The 20,880-nt window shown below is 36.2% G+C and overlaps 1 protein-coding gene across 1 annotated transcript in view; it reads left to right on the forward strand.

The window, feature by feature from the left end:
- ATG3 (autophagy related 3) overlaps positions 1 to 14,519 on the forward strand; it is a 28,553-nt gene extending 14,034 nt beyond the window's left edge. The window contains exons 6-12 of the mRNA XM_060150616.1: positions 3,524 to 3,573; positions 5,616 to 5,697; positions 9,196 to 9,230; positions 9,481 to 9,636; positions 10,413 to 10,540; positions 12,601 to 12,669; positions 14,299 to 14,519. Of these exons, the coding sequence (XP_060006599.1) occupies positions 3,524 to 3,573; positions 5,616 to 5,697; positions 9,196 to 9,230; positions 9,481 to 9,636; positions 10,413 to 10,540; positions 12,601 to 12,669; positions 14,299 to 14,380 (602 nt within the window). The 3' untranslated portion in view covers positions 14,381 to 14,519. The remainder of the gene's footprint in view (positions 1 to 3,523; positions 3,574 to 5,615; positions 5,698 to 9,195; positions 9,231 to 9,480; positions 9,637 to 10,412; positions 10,541 to 12,600; positions 12,670 to 14,298) is intronic.
- Positions 14,520 to 20,880: the final 6,361 nt, after the last annotated feature.

Here is a 20,880-nt window from a genome sequence, read left to right on the forward strand (position 1 = left end):
TCTAGACTGCTGTTTGATCAAACTATGGGACACAATAACCTACCCAAGTTGAGTTGACATATGAAATTAACCATCACAGCCTTATAGAGTATTACCTTCATTAGAATCATTTGAGCTGTCTTTTTCTTTGCCAGGATGTCCTACTTTTAGGAGAGTCTGGTTTAATGGGATACTACTACATTATATTTAAACAGATTGAAGAGATTTATTTTCTTTTGTTTCTATGTAGTAGATTCAGTGAATTGTTTTGTAATAGCAATTTATTACGTTAATATTTGGGCTTTACTGTTATAAAATAATCATACCTATCATAAAATAATTTCTAGAAAAACTACTGTGAAGTAAAAGTTTTATGCTAGAGCTGTGGATTGTGACATTTTCCATTTGTGAAAATGAGTCATTCTTTGGTTTGGATATATTGAGCAGATACATCAAAGCTTTAGAAGATTAACAAGGGAGCAAAGCATATTTGTATTTAGGGGTTTTTTTTCTTTAATATTTCCCGTCCTTGTTGAACTATTTAATTGAGAACACTGATGGGTATTTTGAATTAGAAATATTGTTTAACTGACTTATGATGCTGCCATCTGCTTAATGTCCCTTTCATTGAGATAAGTAGGTTCCAAGGTAGTTGCTTAATGAGGTGCACTGGACAGAGCATTGAACCAAAAAGGTATGGGTTGAGTCCCAGATTATTCATGTAACTGTCTGTGAGATTCATGCAAATTACTTTCTTTTTCTGGAGACTTCATTTCTTTATAGGGAGAAATCATTACCTTACAGAATAGTGTTTGTAAGGATTATATAAGATATAGAAACAGTAAAATAAAAAGTCCTATATAAATCTGATATGATATTACTACCTCTGAATGTCCAGGATTTCTGAAGCAAATAGCATATATTTTTTTAATTTTTAAAAATTAATTTATTTTATTTATTTTGTTTTTGGCTGTGTTGGGTCTTTGTTGCTGCACGTGGGCTTTCTCTAGTTACGGCAAGCAGGCGCTACTCTTTGTGGCAGTGCACGGGCTTCTCATTGCGGTGGCTGCTCTTGTTGCACAGCAGGGGCTCTAGGCACGCGGGCTTCAATAGTTGTGGGATGTGGGCTCAGTAGTTGTGGCTCACGGGCTTAGTTGCTCCACGGCATGTGGGATTTTCCCGGACCAGGGCTCGAACCCATATCCCCTGCATTGGCAAGCAGATTCTTAGCCACTGTGCCACAAGGGAAGCCCCTAAATAGCATATTTAGTATAACCAGTATCTTGTTGAAAAAATTTCAGTGCAGGTTTAAATATAAATACTGGGTTGGCCAAAAAGAGCATTCGGTTTTTAAATAAAAATAAAAGACACAATTTTCATTTTCACCAAGAACTTTCCTGAACAACGTATGCACCCTTCTGTTCCACTACCTTCTGCCATTTTTCAGGCAACTTCATAATTTCATCTTCCCAAAACTTTATATCTTTTTTTTTTTTTTGCGGTACACGGGCCTCTCACCGTTGTGGCCTCTCAGGCTGCAGAGCACAGGCTCCGGACGCGCAGGCTCAGCAGCCATGGCTCATGGGCGCAGCCGCTCCGTGGCATGTGGGATCCTCCCGGACCGGGGCACGAACCCATGTCCCCCGCATCGGCAGGCGGACTCCCAACCACGGCGCCACCAGGGAAGCTCAAAACTTTATATCTTTTTGAGCAAAGAACTGTTCCAGGTGCCTTTTACAGTCTTCCAGGGAATTTAAATTTTTTCCATTAAGAGAATTTTGTAAAAACTGAAATCATTGGAAATTCGAAGGTGCAATGTCTGGTGAATATGGCAGATGAATCAGAACTTCCCAGCTAAGCTGTAACAGTGTTTGCCTGGTCATCAAAGAAACATGTGGTCTTGTATTATCCTGATGGAAGATTATGTGTTTTCTGTTGACTAATTCTGGACGCTTTTCATTGAGTGCTGCTTTCAGTTCGTCTAATTGGGAGCATTACTTGTTGGAATTAATCGTTTGGTTTTCCAGAAGGCGCTCATAATAGAGGACTCCTTTCCAATCCCACTATATACACAACATCACCTTCTTTGGATGAAGACCGGCTTTTGGTGTGGTTGGCGGCGGTTCATTTTGCTTGCCCCACAGTCTTTGCCATTCCACGTTATTGTACAGTATCCACTTTTCACTGCCCGTCACTGCTTGTTTTAAAAACGGAACGTTTTCATTATGTTTCAGTACAGAATCGCATGCGGAAATACAGTCAAGAAGGTTTTTTCCAGGGACTTCGCAGTGGTTAAGAATCCACCTACCATTGCAGGGGACTTGGGTTCGATCCCTGGTCCAGGAAGATCCCACATGACGTGGAGCAACTAAGCCTGTGCGCCGCAACTACGGAGCCTGCACTCCAGAGCCTACGTGCCACGAATTTGAAACCCGTGTGCTCTAGGGCCCCCATGCTGCAACTACTGAAGCCCGTGCACCTAGAGCCCATGCTCCACAACAAGAGAAGCCAACACAGTGAGAAGCCCGCACACTGCAAGAAAGAGTAGCCTCTGCTCGCCGCAACTAGAGGAAAAAAAAAGCCTGCACACAGCAACAAAGACCCAATGCAGCCAAAAAAAAAAAAAAAAAAAGGTTTTTTCTGCTTATCTTATGTGGAACCCAAACATCAAAGTGATTAACATAACCAAGCTGGTGCAAATGATTTTCAACGCTTGATTTGGATATTTTGCGTGTGTTGGCTATCTCCCACGTGGTGTAACGTTGATTGTTCTTAATTAATGTCTCAAATTGATCAGTATCAACCTCAACTGGTCTACCTGACCGTGGAGCATTGTCCAGAGAGAAATCTCCAGCACGAAACTTCACAAACCACTTTTGACATGTTCGATCAGTCACAGCACCTTCTCCATACACTACACAAATCTTTTTTTTGCATTTCTGTTATGTTTTTACCTTTCTTGAAATAATAAAGCATAATATGCCGAAAATGTTGTTTTTCTTCCATCCTCAACAGTAAAATGGCTACACAAAAATTCACCAATTTTGATGTTTTTTTTTAAATGCATGCTGATATGACAGCTGTCACGTACAATCTAAAAAAATTGTTTGGAATGAAGTTAGATAACTAAATGCTATTAGAGCCATCTTACGGAAAACACCGAATGAACCTTTTGACCAACCCTGTATGACTCCTGTAATCTCTTAATCTGTTCATTTTATGAGGATGAATATTTATTTAGATAGACTCACACAAGGAAAGTAAATAAGTGAAGAATAGTAAATGAGGAATGATAGAGTAGGATAATTTATGGTAAAATATTAAATTGGTATTTAAAATTTTTAATTTTATTTTTAATATGAAAGGACCCTTTGGGATTATTTATTCCTATTAGAGTTCATTTGTGAAAGTGCTGCTAACATTGCCTCCTCGTTTCAGAGAACTTTGAGAATTTAGGTAATAAGTATTTTTATATTTCTTAAATCAGGTAAATGGAAGATGTTTACAACTTAATTTTAGTTATATTCTGCTGAATTTTAAACAGGTATTGCAGGAATAACCGAAGCAGTTAAGGAGATTACACTGGAAAGCAAGGTACTGGTTGTTTACTTATGTTTCTAAATTCAGTGACCTAGTTATTTGCATGTATATTTATTTTGAGATTATTCGTATCATTTTTATGCAAACTGTAATTATTTATTATCAAGCTCTTTTAAATTCCAGCTATTTTATTCCCTCTCATTTTTCTACATCAACATACCAAAACACTGCTGTTTCCTAGTGCTTCTCTTTAATCTGTCAAATGGTTACGAAGAACATTTTTTGAGATTGTAACTGGTTAAAATCTACAAATTTTTTTACTAATTGGGAAGATTTCTAGACCATTTTAAAAGAAACGGCTTTTTTAAGTATAAGTACAAAATGGTCTTCAAGTGGAGGTTTTGAGGGGATTTATTTACTTGCTGATCAGTAGCTGCTGATGGTATCGTGTTTAAATTTGTAGTTTAAACATTAAGTAATTTACTCATTTCTTTTGTAGTTTCTTAATTTACTGCTAATTTGAAGGATTCTTGTTTTTTTGTTTTATTTTATTTTTTTTGAAAATTTAAAAGAAACTTTATGTCATCCAAAATCATGACATTTTGGATGAGTGGAAGCTAAATGGGTTTCATTGTACAGTTTATTTGAAGGAAGGGTAAAAATATATAATTGGGTAGAAATTTTCTGCTGAAAGTTTTCAGTTAATTTAGACTATCTGTATTACATTAGCTTTACCGTTTCTAGAGAAAGAATTACAGTTGTCTTCATATTTTTGATATAGTTGTTTGAAATAATATAGAAAAAAATACGAAATGCCTTCACCCTTATCTTTTCTTAACTATTTTGTTCACAGTCAAATCTCTTAGAAGATAGAATATTTGGACAGAATAATTGTGTTCCTTTTGTCCTTATGAAACATTCAACTACAACAGTTCCTAGTTTAAGATAGTTTTCTTTATGTGTTTTTGTCATTTGGATCTTTTGGGATTTGTTACCTGGGGCTTAACAGAAGGTGTTAGAAACCAAAACAATATTTTTTTTCCCTGTGTACAATTTTATGCTTGCTAGGGATTTAAGGTTCAGTTCAGCCTGAGAATTCATCCTTTTGAAGTTTTACTTTTTGGAGAATTTGAATGATAAAGGAAAAATTACATAAATGGCTTTGCTGCTTCAGAAGCTCCTGTTTACTCCAGCCATTAGTATGTATGCTTCACACTTTGGGAATGATAAATGGCAGAGGAGTGTGGATAGCATTATTTGATAGGTTTATGGTAATTCTTTTAAGAATTTTTAATAAATGCAATAATGGTTAATATGGTACTTTGTATCCCACTTAACATTCTTATGTCCTAGTAAAGGTTGAATATTTAGAATAATTTACAACTGGAATATATCTTCCCTGTCACTTCCTGTTTAATATAGAATTTACATGATTATTTATAATTTAGTGCTTAGAATACTTGCTATCCAGAGTAAAATTATAAATTAGGTGAAACTAAATGTCCAATTTTTTTACCTACTACATTGACTTCAGATTTTTAGAATATTAATTTCGTGAAAATGATAATTGTATATTAGGCTTGGCTTTGATTAGCATTATTTCATTCTAGTGCAAATGTAGTTAAGAACTGAAATCTTATGTGTTCTAGTAACTGTAATTGCTTAATTCAGTCAGGAATGTTAACAAATTAGAGAATATGATATTTATAATAATAAATTTAACTTATAAATGTATTGTGATTTATAGATATATAGCTTTTTCTCCTTTAAGTGTGCAAGTTAACTTTGAATTGGTTTTCTAATACTAATGAATTGCTTAACTAGAAGTATTGTTCTGTTGGAAGTGCCGCTGGCAACTTTTTTAGATGACTTGGTGCTTCTATGATACTTTTATATTTTTCAGTCACAGCACTTAGCACATCACTCTTAAAGATTGACTTATGGGTTTGTCATCTGATGGAGGAGTTTCTTGAGCATAAGAACTATCTTATCACTCTTATTTTTACAGTGGTTAGTTAGCACTGCCGGCATGTGGGTGCTCAGTATTTGAACTAATGAACATATTTAAGTGACTTTAAATATAATCAATTTCAAAGGACAGTATAAAACTCCAGGATTGCTCAGCATTATGTGAGGAGGAGGAAGAGGAAGATGAAGGAGAAGCTGCAGATATGGAAGGTATTGTGTTCTGGATTTGCTTTACTCACAATAGAATATTGCTTTTAGAATTGGTGTAATTGATGTGAGTTAAGAATTCTACTCCATTGAGTTCTAAATTTAACATTTAACAGCCTAGAGAGGATTTGTTTAGTTTAAATTTAATCAGCACAGAACTTATCTTGGTCTTAGACTCTTCTACTTCACCCAGAGCATAGCTGTGATAGCATTATTTCTGCTGAGATCAGTACTGATCATAAATCTTTAATGCTGGGTACAGCCGTAAGACACAGATTCTTAAGCTAGTTCTTAAATTCTTTCAGAACAGAACAAAATTTGTTCTGGCATTTAGTATTTTCTTTTTCCTTTTTGATAACATCTTACTACTAAAACCTTATGATAGTGATTCTTAATGGGACCTTTTGAACTACATGGAATCCCCCCACTGCTCCCTGAAAATCTGAAGTGCCTTCCTAGGATTGCTAGCTGAGACTCACTGCATTAGTGAATCATTGTTACAAGAGATTGAAACCCACTGTACTAACAGAACACAGTAATACGGGTCTAAAAGTATACGGCTTTGATTCTGTTAAGCATTTCCTCCTCTTTTTTTTCCTCCCTTGATTTTTTTTTTTTTTTGCATTACATGGGCCTCTCACTGTTGTGGCCTCTCCCGTTGCGGAGCACAGGCTCTGGACGCGCAGGCTCAGCGGCCATGGCTCATGGACCCAGCCGCTCCGCGGCATGTGGGATCTTCCCAGACCGGGGCACGAACCCATGTCCCAAACCCGTGTCCCCTGCATCTGCAGGCAGACTCTCAACCACTGCGCCACCAGGGAAGCCCCTCCCTTGATTTTTTGACACAGGATTTTCCTCCTCTTTCCTTGACTGTTTCTTGTAAAAAGTCATCTTGCTGGGCTCTTTTACTTCTGCTTCACTGTTAAATGTTACTATTTCATGGGGTTTCACTTTTTTTTTTTTCTGCTCACTCCCAGGTAGATTTTTATCTACTCTTATGACTTCTGTAATTGAATACTGTGGTCTGGCACAGAATTGTTTACAACAGGAAAAATGGTATATAAATTACATTAGATTCTCTATGAGAGTTTAAATATGAATATGTGTATGTATAGAGAGAGGGTTAGTTGGAAAAAGGAAGAGGATTTAAAAAAGACAGGGCAGATATTTTGGAGGCTGTAAGGTGGCTAAATCCCCCCAATACATAGGATTTAGTGAGAGAGAATGCAAATGTAGAAGGTAGTGTCAGTAGAGTTGAAGCACCATAATGGCAAGTGGTGTTCGATGATGAGGAGGTGACAGCATAGCCTAATCAACCAGCGTAGCCTTTACTTAAAAGTACCTTTTTTAGTTTTGTTTCCTAAATTACTTTGAGTTTCTGTGAAACCTAGCTGTATATCTGTTCCTGAATTCTAGTAAGAGTCTTGTCCTTATTTCCACTGTGTACTCCTATTCTTTGAGGAAATCCAAATGAGTTACTTGTAACCGAAATTGCTCACAGCAACCTCATATACCATTTCTGTGCTCAAGACATCCATGTCTAAACCCCCAATCCAGATCTCCTGAATTTCATATCTACTTGTTTAGTTTCATTTCTACGTGGATGTCTCATAATTGTCAGAACCACCTTCTGTACAAATACTCTTTCTGGGTTCCATTTGTCTCTGAATGGCACACAGTTGTCCCGGTTGGAGTGGGGAACCTTATGAATAAAATACTGTTTTTAGAGTACAAGCTGTGGGACTGCCTTAAATATCTGGCAGCCTTTTAGTATGTTTGTTACATTTCCCTTGGATAGAGTTAAAGAAACAATTGCTATATATGGAATTTTGCTTAAAAACAGTGTTGTTGGTATCTAATATAACAGTTAATTTTCATCCATCATTCATCAAATATTTATCAAGCAGTAGGGTATCTATGTATCAGATACTGTATTTGGTGCTGGAGACAAAGCAGTAGACATGATCTCACGGAGCTAATATTTGATTTAGGGGACACAGACAAAAAACAGTAGATAAGCAAAATACATACTGTCTTAGATGGTTATAAGTGTTAGGGAGAAAAATAAAGGTGGGAGGGGATAGGGAGTCTTGTAGTACGATGAGTGTTGTAATTTTTAAATAGGTTAGTCAAGGAAGAACCTCATTGAGGATATACCTTTTAAGTAAAGTCTGGCAGGAAGTGAACGGACAAGCTGTTTGGATATCTGAGGAAGAGTGCAAAGACCCTGAAGTGGGAGCATGTGTGGCTTGTATAAAATACTGCAAGGAGGCTCCTATGTCTAGAGAGGAGAGAGGGGAGAGTAATAAGGCATGGAGTCAGAGAGGTAACCCGGGGACCAGATCGTGTAGGGCTCTGGCTTTAACTCAGAGTGAGACAAGAAGCCATTGGAGGGTTTTTCTAAGTAGAGGAACAGCTGAGAACGAGATTTAACATCTCAACAGAATCACTGTGACTTCAGTGTTGAGAATAGAATGAAGGGATAGGGACAACAGTTGGGTGGCTATTTTGATAATCTAGGCAAGAAATGACTGTGGCATGGACTCGAGTAGGAATTGGAAGTGATGAGAAGCTGCAGATTCTGGACATATTTTGAGGGTAGGGCCGAAAAAGGATTTGTTGCTGGATTGGATGTGACATGAGGGAGAGAGAGTACTCAAGTGTGACTCCAAGGTTTTTGACCCAAATGTCTGGAAAGATGTCATTATTGAGATGGGGAAAACTGTAGGAGTGAATGGCTTTGGAGGGGGAGTCAGGAGCTCAGTTTTTGACATGTGATATTTGCTCTGCTCCTTAGTCACTCATTGTAGTCATAAGTAAACAATTAGGTATCCATGTTTGCAGTCAGGGAATAAATTTAAGAGTCATCAGCATTTAAAGCCCTTGGGACTAGATGAAATCAAGGGAGTAAGTGTGGATAAAGAAGAGACAAGGTCCAAAAACTGAGCCCGTAGTTACTATAGATGATGAAGGGGAACCAGCATAGGAGATAGTGAAGGAGAAGCTAGTGAGGTGGGAGGAAAGCCAGGAAAATGTAGTATCTTAAAGGCTGAGGAAAGAAAACGTTCCAAGGAAGAGGGAATAAATCATGCCAGATGTTCCTGAGAGGTCAATTAAGATGAAAACTGGGAATTGACCACTGGATTCAGCCAAGTGGAAGTCAGTGATGACTTTAACGAGCACATTTTATGCAATTCTGTAAATAGCCTTGTGCACCCTATGGAGTCACCTAGGGCTCTACAGTATTATTGTGCCAGTTGGTATTAGTAATAGACTGTTGTAGCACAGGCCAAGCCTTAAGCCTGCTAACTTTCTCTGGCTTTGTCAGGTAAAGTGTCTGCTGCTTTAGAAGTATAGAATTAGCTCCCTCATTTTTATTCAATATCTTCAGTCAGAACAAAAGCAAAAACCCAGGTTTTGAATGATACTCTGAAGTAATATGTAATTTGGTTTAGGAAATTACTTTGAACTTGATTAATCTTTTGTTGCTTTTTTAAACAGAATATGAAGAGAGTGGATTGTTGGAAACAGATGAGGTTTGTAAATCAAGTTTTTTCTTTAGTTAATTTTTAATGAGTAAACTTGGGGATTAGTGTTCTTAATATCTTGATCTATCAAATGAGTTTTTAATATGTGTACATTGTTTGCAGTATATAACATTTTAGCTTTAAATTTTGTTATATCTGCTGTTGAATAAAAAATATATGGGATGGGAAAAATAGATTTTCTAAAACAAGACATTCATAGTGATTTTAATGGTTGTAAATTTTTCTCCACTATTACCAGGCTACTCTAGATACAAGGAAACTAGTAGAAGCTTGTAAAGCTAAAACTGATGCTGGAGGTGAAGATGCTATTTTGCAAACCAGAACTTATGACCTTTACATCACTTATGATAAATATTACCAGACACCACGACTATGGTTGTTCGGCTATGATGAGGTAAAAATAAAGACAGACATTTTAATGTAAATATTTAAAATTTTTATGTTGAATTCTTTTGTCATTAGGCCCATGGATATATACTTTTGCCTTTTAAATTTTACAAATCATTTGTTTTATAATTTTGTGATTTATGTTGAGTTTGATTCTTATTTTGAAGAAACTGAATTATCCATTGTAACACCACCACTGCTAAGAATTAAACAGAAATAATCTGTTACATTTATTTCTTGGTCCCTGAGCTTATTTATCCCTTCAAAATGTGAGGAAAATTGAAGTTGGTTTGTTGTATTAAATTTTGTTTGAGATTATATCTATTGGATATATAGGCATTTGTAGAATGATCATATTGCATGTAGTTTTTTTCCTTAAGAATTTCACTTAATTGAATTCAAGGATAACTGAAATAAAAGTAACTTGTTTAATCTGTCATTCCAATGACTATAAATGGGAAACAAGAAAATAAAACAAAATCGGCCTAAAAGATGTTAGAAAGTTATAAAATGTTTTGATAGCCATGAACCTGCCTTTTTGTAGGATCTTTTCTGTATTAGATGGTGGCTGATGCCACATAACCTTGATGGACAGACTCTCTCCTCCCTCCCTCCCTACTTGGTGTAAATAAATCCTTGGCCCAAAATAATCTGGTGATTCTAAATAGTATAGAATTCAGAACTGCAAGTGATGTGGGAGGTGGGGATAAGTATAAACCCTGAAGTTTAGGCCTAAAAGTTTTTAAACAGTAATTTCAAATGAAGCACTTTTTATGGTTTTAGCAACGGCAGCCTTTAACAGTTGAGCACATGTATGAAGACATCAGTCAAGATCATGTGAAGAAAACAGTGACCATTGAAAATCACCCTCATCTTCCACCACCTCCTATGTGTTCAGTTCACCCATGCAGGTGTGTCTGTGTGTGTGTGTGTATTTGTGTGCATGTGTGTGTGTGTATACTTCATGGATTTACTACTTGGGAGTCTGTATAAACATGGTGCCTGAACAGAAAAAATTTACTTAATAAATAAAATTCTCTTTTGTCTTCCTTAGGAATGTTTTTGTGCTTAAATAATATATAAGACAAAGAAAAAAAAACCTTACCAATTTCCTTTAAGTTTAAATTCATTAAGAATAATTTTTGTCCTTTGTGTATGTTTAGTTATAGTATAGATCTTTGTGATTTCACTCCTGTTATTAGCTCCAAGAATACTTTGGAAGATCCTTTTTAGATTAAAAAATACTAATCATTTAGACATGGTTTGCTCTATTGTGATATATCTTTCTGCGAATGTGCAATGTAAAGTTAACTTTGTGCTTTTTCTAGGTGACCTATTTATCTCTTTTTATTGGTTAGTGAAGGGAGATGTATGTAGAATTTCTATTCCTTTACTTTTCAATTAAGAGGTTTTCAGCCCTACCAAATCAAGTACATTTTATAATTTGGGATTTCTTTGTATTACTGTGTTTTCACCGGGCCAAATAAGTGAAACTGAATCTATATATATGATCTGCTTAGAATTTTCCTTAAAAAAAAATTATGTGCTAAATTCTTTCAGTTATTTCTAATGGGTAACTTCTACAAATCATTGAGCAATTTTGGTAACAGTATTTTTCAGATGAAAACTCTGATATTCCTTTGACTAATTAGAGGCAACAGTCTTGTTTTAAAAAATCCTTCAATATTTTCTTCTCATTTTTAACAACCTTTTTATTCCAAAAATCTATCCCATAGGAAGTCTAGTTCATTTTTCAAGTTTATTTATATTAAAGAGTGTTAATAATGCTAACTATGAAAAGTATTTTAAGAGTCATTGGTTTAAAACTAAAACTATCTAAAATTACCTAATCTAAAAGGTTTTCATTTTTGAGAGTTATTTTTTTGGATCCTCTTATGGCTTGAGAGTTTAGGACAGAGCTTATCAAACTGAGGCAGGTCTCTTTCTGAAGTATAAACTTTACTCAATGGGAAAAAGAGATAAGTAATTTAACTGGTGATGTTAAACATTTTAGTAAATGACTGTATTATGGAATATAATGTAAATAAGGCAAAAAAAAAAGCTGGGGCCCTGTAAAATGAGACTGCAAGGGCATTTTAGGCCTTGCCGTTGGCTGCCTCAGGTTATGTCTTCATATTCTCAGGGCCAATACATTTATTCTCATCTTCTAAGTTGACTGCCTCTTTCATGAAGGTTGTACTCATAAAAATTGAAGTGGTGTTATTTAAGCCAGGATATGTGTAAAAGTTCATTTCTTTTGTACAGTGCCCTTTTCTCAATTATATGCTCAGGCAATTACTTTGATGCCACCTTTTTCTATAGCATAGGAGATTCACCAGTTGGCCACAAAAAAATTTGTGGAAAACTTCAGATAAATATCCTTCTTTATATAAAGCCAAAAAAATTTTTCTAAATAGAATCAGATAATTTTAATCTGAAAAAAAATATATAAACCTCTTAACTCTGACCAGTTGGCTTTTCTTTAACTCAGTTTTGGTTTACTCTCTGTTAAACATTGAAACAGTCAAAATCACAGCCTTATAAATATCTTTGTGTTTTTTTTTGACCAGCTGTTAACCATGTAGCTTTTTTGAATTTGCCTGTTTAGGTTCTTTTTTGTTTCTCAGAGCAGAAAGCCCTTGCTCTGCATTTATGCCCTGGCATGATTTCCCTTTCTCTGATTTTCTGCCCTACCTCCCTTCCACCCCCATTATAGGAAAGCTAACTAGTCCCATTGTGTTCATTTGTGACTACCATGGCTACAATAAAACTGTCTGCATGACTCAACAATCTGGCTTGTTGGGGAGTAGGGAGGAGAATATTTTACAATAGTACTATTACATATTAAAATTAATTCACAGGCGGTAATAACGTAGGTGTAATAATGTAGGTTTCTTCGCAAACAAAAACTTGCTTTTCCTACTTTGATCCAATTGATCTATACTAATAAGATGTGTTCTTTTGCTTTTAGGCATGCTGAGGTGATGAAGAAAATCATTGAGACTGTTGCAGAAGGAGGGGGAGAACTTGGTGTTCATATGTATCCTTACCTGTGTATGCAACTAGAGGAAAATTGCTTCTGGGATTTTTTTTCCCCCTTTTTGGGAAATTTAGTATAAACTTTAAGGCACAGTAGTATAACCTATTTTAGCCCCACACATCTGGAAGTCTTAGTGGGAGTCCTTAATTTATTTAGAAAATGTTACATTGTGATAGTTCTGGCCTTGTTCAGTTGATAAGCACATGTCCCTGTGTGCACCAGTTAGCTCTGCCTTGTTACAGAGCTTCAGAGCAATATGTACTTCTAGGTGGCATCTTGCCAGTGCTTTTGTTTGTTGAGGCAGTGGCTGAGAGTATGCACAACTCTGAACTCTTTATGGAAAAGAAACTCAAAGTGCTTAATCTGTTGATGAAAGATGAATAACCTGTGAATTTAGAGGATAACACATGAATATCTTTTCAAGTATATTTCTGATTTAACATATTATCAAAAACGTACTTTTCTATCAGGTAAAAGTAAAGTTGGGTTTTGTCAGTCTGAGGTCTCTGAAGCAAAGAAAGAATTCAGATTAAATAAATAGGTTAATTAAAAAGTAAAGCACCTGAAATCTATTTCAGGTTGTCTTCAAATGTAGTATTTTCATTTTTCTCCAGATAAGAGCACCTCTTTATTTCTCTGGGGTTAGCAAGAGGAATTAAGTAAACTACTGGATCCTGAAATACACGTACCCATAGCATGGATTCATCAAAAGCAGTCAAGAGTCAATGATTTAAATACCAAATAGCTTGAATTAGTTTGATGCTAGATTGACATTCGACTTGGTGGTTCCTGCCACTCAGTGTTAGATGTAGACTGAGGGGTCACCACTGTGTTGGAACTACAGATAAACTAAGCATTGCTAATAGAATGTGTGCCTCAGAGAAACATTGGGCTGATTTGATACTGAAACAAACCAAGAACTTTTGGTCCAAACCAGAATTACTCTTAAAATTCTATTATGCATAATTTGAGCATTTATCTCTGTTTTGGAAGCTGTGTAGCAACTTGGAAGACTCTATATATAATTCATAATTGTCATCAATTCCCCTGAGAAAAATTAATCTCTTAATGTTTCTAAGTACAGTGGAACATAGAAAAAAATTCTGGAATTTATTAAAGACAGTCCAGTATAGCAGATTTATTAAAGACTATTCCAGTATAGTATATGGCAAGTACATATACTAACCAAGAATCATTCCTTATGGAGGGTTTTTACTTATTTTTTGTTCTTTTACTTCAGTATTTTTATATTCTTTACACTGTCTCATTTTCTAACATACTCTAGCAAACTTGTAGGCAATAAAAAGACCATCTCCCAATCATTTAAACATGTACAACCTTGTCCTTATTTTTATATTAAAATATTTGGGCTAATATGAACTTGTACTCATTAAGAAGTCTTACATGCAAATATTAAATGCGGCCGGGTCAGTCATTCTTATAGAGAGCCTCATGCTGAATAGACACCAACTGCATGAATGAATTTTTTTAATATAATATACTTGATTTAAGATTTTGTCTTCTGTATTTTTTCTGAGGAGTTATTGCTTAATAAAATGGATATTTACAATGTTAGCTTAAATCATAGAAGTATTTACCAATCTGTTTTCCTTAGCTAAAGACCTTTAGGTATCTTCTAATTTTCTTGAAATTTGTACAAGCTGTCATTCCAACAATAGAATATGACTACACAAGACACTTCACAATGTAACAAAGAGAGCATAGAATCTATCCTAATTATTGATTCTGATTTTTAAAGAATTAACCCATAGATGTGACCATTGACCATATTCACCGATATGTACAATTTCTCTAATAAAGAGAATTATATGTTTATGCATTAAATAAAAGTTCCTCTACCAGCCTTATTTGTTTAATAAAATGAGTGTAAAGAGACCGTTTTTCTTCTTATCAAAAGATGATAATTCTTCAAGTGTAGAAGTATCTCATACAGAATGATGATAAGAGTATTTTTGGTTCACACTTATGAGGAAGGTATTTAAATGTGTAATAATGTGAGAGCTGGGGCTAGAAAATACTTCATGCTAGACTCACCTTCCCTTCTTCTTTCTGTTCCTTTTGTTTCCCCTCTCTGACCATCTCCCTAAGTCTCCTATCTGCTAGTAGTTAATATTGATGAAGTACTTACTGTGTGCCAGGAAATGCGTTAAGTGCTGTTACTTATTTTCTTTCTGGATTGTTTTACTAAGTTTGTATCACCAAAGTTATTTTTTTATTAAAGATTCAGGAATATTTTTCCTATGGTGATTGCCTGATAGAATATTAGAATTTAAAGGGATCCCTTTGTTGTATCACATCAGTTTACAGATATGGGTCTGGGAGTTCAGAAAGGTTAAGTGAGGTTCTACTCAGGGACACCCGCTGAGAGCCGAGGAGTAGAACCCAGGCCCTTTGAGGATTCCTCTTACATTCTCTTCGTACCCCACATTGCCCCCTCGTCCCCTTTCTTTCTGTCTTGCACATAGTGGGAGTGGCTAACCCGGCCTCTAAGGAACCTTCGTTTCTTGGTTTATTTTTGTATTCCTCATCATTCAAGAATACTTGCCTTACCTTCAATGCCCCTTTATTTTTACCCCTTTTCCAATTGTAACCCAATTTTTGTGTTTTAAGGAGCTCTCCATAATGAAAATCTTGATAGAATTAAGGTGGTGTTTGATATGGCATAATAGATGTAAACATGGGTGTCATCTTAGAATACACATCAGATATCCTGCTTGCTCATGTAGGCAGCAAGCTACTCTTCTGGCTTTATTTGAATTAATCTTCCCAACTGATTTTACTGAAATATCCTATTTTTGAATACCTGTAATCTAAATGATATGTAGTAATAGATGTTATCACATTGTCAACATTTTTCTCCCAATTAAGCCTTATTTATAGTACAGATACCTTCAAATCATTTTTTTTTAAGCCGGCAGTCATATTTATCTCAATCACCACTAGGTGGCATAAATCAGAAGATCTTTTTTTCCAATTGAAATCTTTACATGGGTGCCTAATGCATAAAACAAAAGTGGATTTTTTTAACATCTTTATTGGAATATAATTGCTTTACAATATTGTGTTAGTTTCTGCTGTATAACAAAGTGAATCAGCTGTATGTATACAGACATACCCATATCCCCTCCCTCCCAACCTTCCTATCCCACCCCTCTAGGTGGTCACAAAGCACTGAGCTGATCTTGTGCGATGCAGCTGCTTCCCAGTAGCTATCTGTTTTACATTTGATAGTGTATATATGTCAGTGCTACTCTCTCACTTCATCCCAACTTACCCTTTCCCCTCCCCGTGTCCTCAAGTCCATTCTCTACATCTGCGTCTTTATTCCTGTCCTGGGTTTGTCAGAACCTTTTTTTTTTTTTAAGATTCCATATATATGTGTTAGCATACGGTATTTGTTTTTCTCTTTCTGACTTACTTCACTCTGTATTACAGACTCTAGGTCCATCCACCTCATTACAAATAACTCAATTTTGTTCCATTTTATGGCCGAGTAATATTGCATTGTATATATGTGCCACATCTTCTTTATCCGTTCATCTGTCGATGGACACTTAGGTTGCTTCCATGTCCTGGCTTTTGTAAATAGTGCTGCAGTGAACATTGTGGTACATGACTCTAAAAGTGGATATGTTAATGGTATAAATGTGTTTTTATGAGTTCAGATTTCTAGCACTCATTAAGAAAAATGGAGTTGGTTTGATAAACAAAGTTGTTTTAACGAACTTAGAATTGGGATTCAGATTACGCACGGCAATCTTACAAGTCTTTGCACCTAGTTTATTTTTTATATTAGCTTTGTGGCATTTTTAAACATTCAATTTGCATAAGTAGTAGCAAATGGTAATGGTTTTTTCTTTTGTTTTATAACTTTTTATTTTGAAATAATATTAGATTTACAGAAAAATTGCAAGTCCTATACACCCTTCATCTGGCTTCCTCTAATGTTAATATTTTATATAACCATGATATATTTATCAAAACTAAGAAATTAACATTGATACAATACTACAAAACTACAGATTTTTTTTGAGCTGTTTGTGCATTTTATTTTTGTTCTTGCCTCTTTTTTTATTGAAGTATAGTTGATTTACAATATTAGTTTCAGGTATACAACATAATGATTCAATATTTTTATAGGTTATATGCCAATTAAAGTTGTTATATTGGCCATATTCCCTGTGCTGTACAGTATATCCTTGTAGCTTATTTATTTCATACATAGTAGTTTGTGCCTCTAAATCACCTACCCCTGACTTGCCCCTCCTCCCTACCCTCTCCCCACTGGTAACCACTAGTTGGTTCTCTATATCTGTGAGTCTCTTTCTGTTTTGTTATATTCGTTCTTTTTAAAAATTTTCTAGATTCCACGTATAAGTGATATCATATAGTATTTGTCTTTTCGCTGACTTATTTCACTTAGCATAATATCCTCCAGGTCCATCTGTGTTGTTGCAAATGACAAAATTTCATTCTTTTTTATGGCTGAGTAGTATTCCATTGTGTATATATACTATATCTTCTTTATCTGTTCATCTGCTGAGGGACACTTAGGTTGCTTCTGTATTTGGCTATTGTAAATAATGCTGCTATGAACATTGGGGTGCATGTATCTTTTTGAGTTATTTTCATTTTCTTTGGATATACTCAGGAGTGGAATTGCTGAGTCATATGGTAGCTCTATTTTTAGTTTTTTGGGAAACCTCCATACTGTTTTCCACAGTGACTGCACTAGTTTACATACCAGCCAACAGTGTGAGAGAGTTCCCTTTTCTCCACATCCTTGCCAACATTTGTTGTGTTTTGTTTGTTTTTTTTTTTTTTTTGCAGTACGCGGGCCTCACTGTTGTGGCCTCTCCCGTTGCAGAGCACAGGCTCTGGATGCGCAGGCTCAGCGGCCATGGCTCACGGGCCCAGCCACTCTGCGGCATGTGGGATCTTCCCAGACCAGGGTACGAACCCGTGTCCCCTGCATCGGCAGGTGGACTCTCAACCACAGCGCCACCAGGGAAGCCCTGTTGTGTTCTTCTTGGTGATAGCCATCCTGACAGGTGTGAGGTGATATCTCATTGTAGTTTTGGTTTACATTTCCCTGATGATTAGTGATATTGAACATCTTTTCATGTGCCTGTTGGCCATCTGCATTTCCTCTTTGGAAAAATGTCTATTCTGTTCTTCTACCCATTTTTAAATTGGGTTGTTTGTTTTTTTGATGTTTAGTTGTATGGACTATTTGTATATGTTGGATATTAACCCCTTATCAGTCATATCATTTGCAAATATTTTCTCCCATTTAGTAGGTTGTCTTTTCATTTTGTCAATGGTTTCCTTTGTGGTACAGCCATTTTAGAGAGGAATCTGGTAGTACCTGGTCACATTAACTCTGTCTCCTCAGATTCAATTATCTTGCTGAAGTGGCTAACAGAACTCAGGGAAACACAACATTTATCAGTTATTAAAGGACATGAAGGATACAGATGAACAGCTAGATGAATGGTGAGGTCTAGGAAGGTCCTGGGTCCAGAAGCTTCTGTTGCTGTGCAGTGCGGGGACATCACCCTCTCAGAGTGGATGTGTTCGCCAAACTGAAAGCTCTCCAAACACCATACTATTGGGATTTTATAGAGGATTCCTCACATAGGCATGATTGATGATTAACTCTGTTTCTAGCCCTTCTTCCCTCTCTGGAGGATGGGGAGGTGGGGCTGAAAATTCTAAGCTTCTAATCATGGCTTTGTCTTTCTGGTTATGAGCCCCGATTAAAGAGTCCACCTAGAATTACCTTGACAGAACAAAAGATGTTCTTTTTTTTTTTTTAACTTTATTTATTTTTTTTAATATATTTTATTTTTTTAAATGTATTTATTTTATTTATTTAGTTTTGGCTGCAATGGGTCTTCGTTGCTGCGTGCGGGCTTTCTCTAGTTGTGGCGAGTGGGGGCTACTCTTCATTGAAGTGCACAGGCTCTCATCGCGGTGGCTTCTCTTTTTTGGGGAGCACGGGCTCTAGGCACACGGGCTTCAGTAGTTGTGACACACGGGCTCAGTAGTTGTGGCCTGCAGGCTCTAGAGCGCAGACTCAGTAGTTGTGGTGCACAGGCTTAGTTGCTCCGTGGCATGTGGCATCTTCCCGGACCAGGGCTCGAACCCATGTCCCCTGCATTGGCAGGAGGATTCTTAACCACTGCACCACCAGGGAAGTCCAAAGATATTCTTAGTGCTCTTATCACTTAGGAATTTTTAAGGATCTTAGGAGCCCTGTATTAGGAACTGGAGACAGAGACCAACATATATATTTATTATTATATTACAGGGAACCTATAGAATGTTCATTGCTGTTTTGTTTATGGTGACAGGAGTTGGAAGCAATCTGGGGATTAATCATTGGTAGGGATACCAGGTACTGTACAGCAATTGGATACATAATAGATACATATGAAACAACATGGATAGATCTTAAACATATTGTAAGTTTTAAAAGTTAGTTATTTCCTTTGTAGTTTCCTCTGTTTTCCGTTTTTATTTGGTTATCCTATTTGACATCTCAAACATAACATGTCTAAGCCCAAACTCCTGATTTTATATTCACTGCCAAACAGCTACTACCACAACTGAACTGCTAACAATAAAAAACCGCTCACTTCTTCCAATTTTCCACACTTGACGTCACTACCAGCCCCCCCAGTTACTGAGCCAAAATTCCTGGAGTCATACTCTTTCTCTCTGTCCACCCCTCTCCCACTAATACATATCACATCTCTCAGCGGCAAGTCCTGTCCTCTCTACTTCCGTGACACATCCTGGTGCCTGGGGTTCTGTGTATTGAACCAGCAACTCACAAGATTTTAATGAAGGAGGTTCATTCATGGATCACACTTTGAGAAATTCTTGAGAAACACTCTCTTGCCCGTAGTTGAGGAGTAAACTTCCTTTTTGATAAATTTTGGGGCTTCTTAAGGAAAAATTAGAGGAAGATATTTTGGGGGAGCTTTTTAAAATAAAAATCATTTTTGTGATTCCATTGTTAATAGTGAATCAGCTGGTCTCAGAAGGTAATACCTTTTCAGATTTGTCTCCCAGTACAGCTGATAGCATGAAGTTTATATTTAGGGAAGAGGAAGTAGCTAAGAGCTGTCTCTAGAGCCAATATTGAATTCCCAGTTCCCTTTAATTGTGTGACCTTGGTTCTGAACCTCCAGATACCTCACCTACAAAGAGAGGCTAACATTTTCTAGCCATAGAATTGTTAGGAGGGTTGAAGATGATGATGCATGTAAAGCACTTAGCACAGTGCTTGACATTCATGCTGTAGCTAGTGTGATGACGATAATGATTACAATTGCTGCCACTCTAGAACTTCTGGTTTTGAGGTCAGAATTATCACATCCAGCAGAGGGCAGTGGAATAGCACAAGATTAAGCATTTAAGCATTCTGGATATGGCAGAGTTATCAAAAACTGCTTCTCCCACTTTCTCTTTGCGTTTTTTATCTTAATGGGGGAGGGAGGTGGATGATATTGGTCAACATCCTTTATGTTTGAGATCCTCACCCCTTCATTTATTGAAGAACAGTGAGATCCAGTTTACCCAGTGTTTGCTTGCAGTTATTTGCTGTTTCAAACACCTGACATTTTCCCTGAGATATGTCCTTCATATCTACCTTTCTAAAATGAGAATGGATTAATTTTTTTGTTTTATTGATGTATAATTGATACAATTTTAATGTATTTAGAGTCTACAATGTGATGGTTTGATATATGAATAATTTGTAAAGGATTCTCACAACACACCCATCATCTCACATATTTACTTTTTTTTTTCCTTTTTTTGTTGAGGATGCTTAAGATTTATTTTCTTGCCTAAATTTCAACTGTACAATGCACTGTTATCAACTGTAGTCACTGTGCTATCCTTAGATCCTCATACCTTATTCATTTAATAACAAAGTTTATATAACCTTTCACCAAGCTCTCCCCTTTTTTCCCAGCCCCTGGAAACCACCATTCTACTCTTTATTTCTATGAGTTTGCCTTTTTTTTTTTAAAGATTCCGCATATAAAGGATAACCTGAGGTATTTGTCTTCTATCTGGCTTATTTCTGGTGAAATGCCCTCCTGATTAATCCATGTTGTTGCAAATGACAGGGTTTCCTATTTTTTTAAAGGCTGAATAATATTGCAGTGTATATAT

Source organism: Lagenorhynchus albirostris, chromosome 5 (assembly GCF_949774975.1).
Source record: "Lagenorhynchus albirostris chromosome 5, mLagAlb1.1, whole genome shotgun sequence".
Lineage (NCBI taxonomy): Eukaryota > Metazoa > Chordata > Mammalia > Artiodactyla > Delphinidae > Lagenorhynchus > Lagenorhynchus albirostris.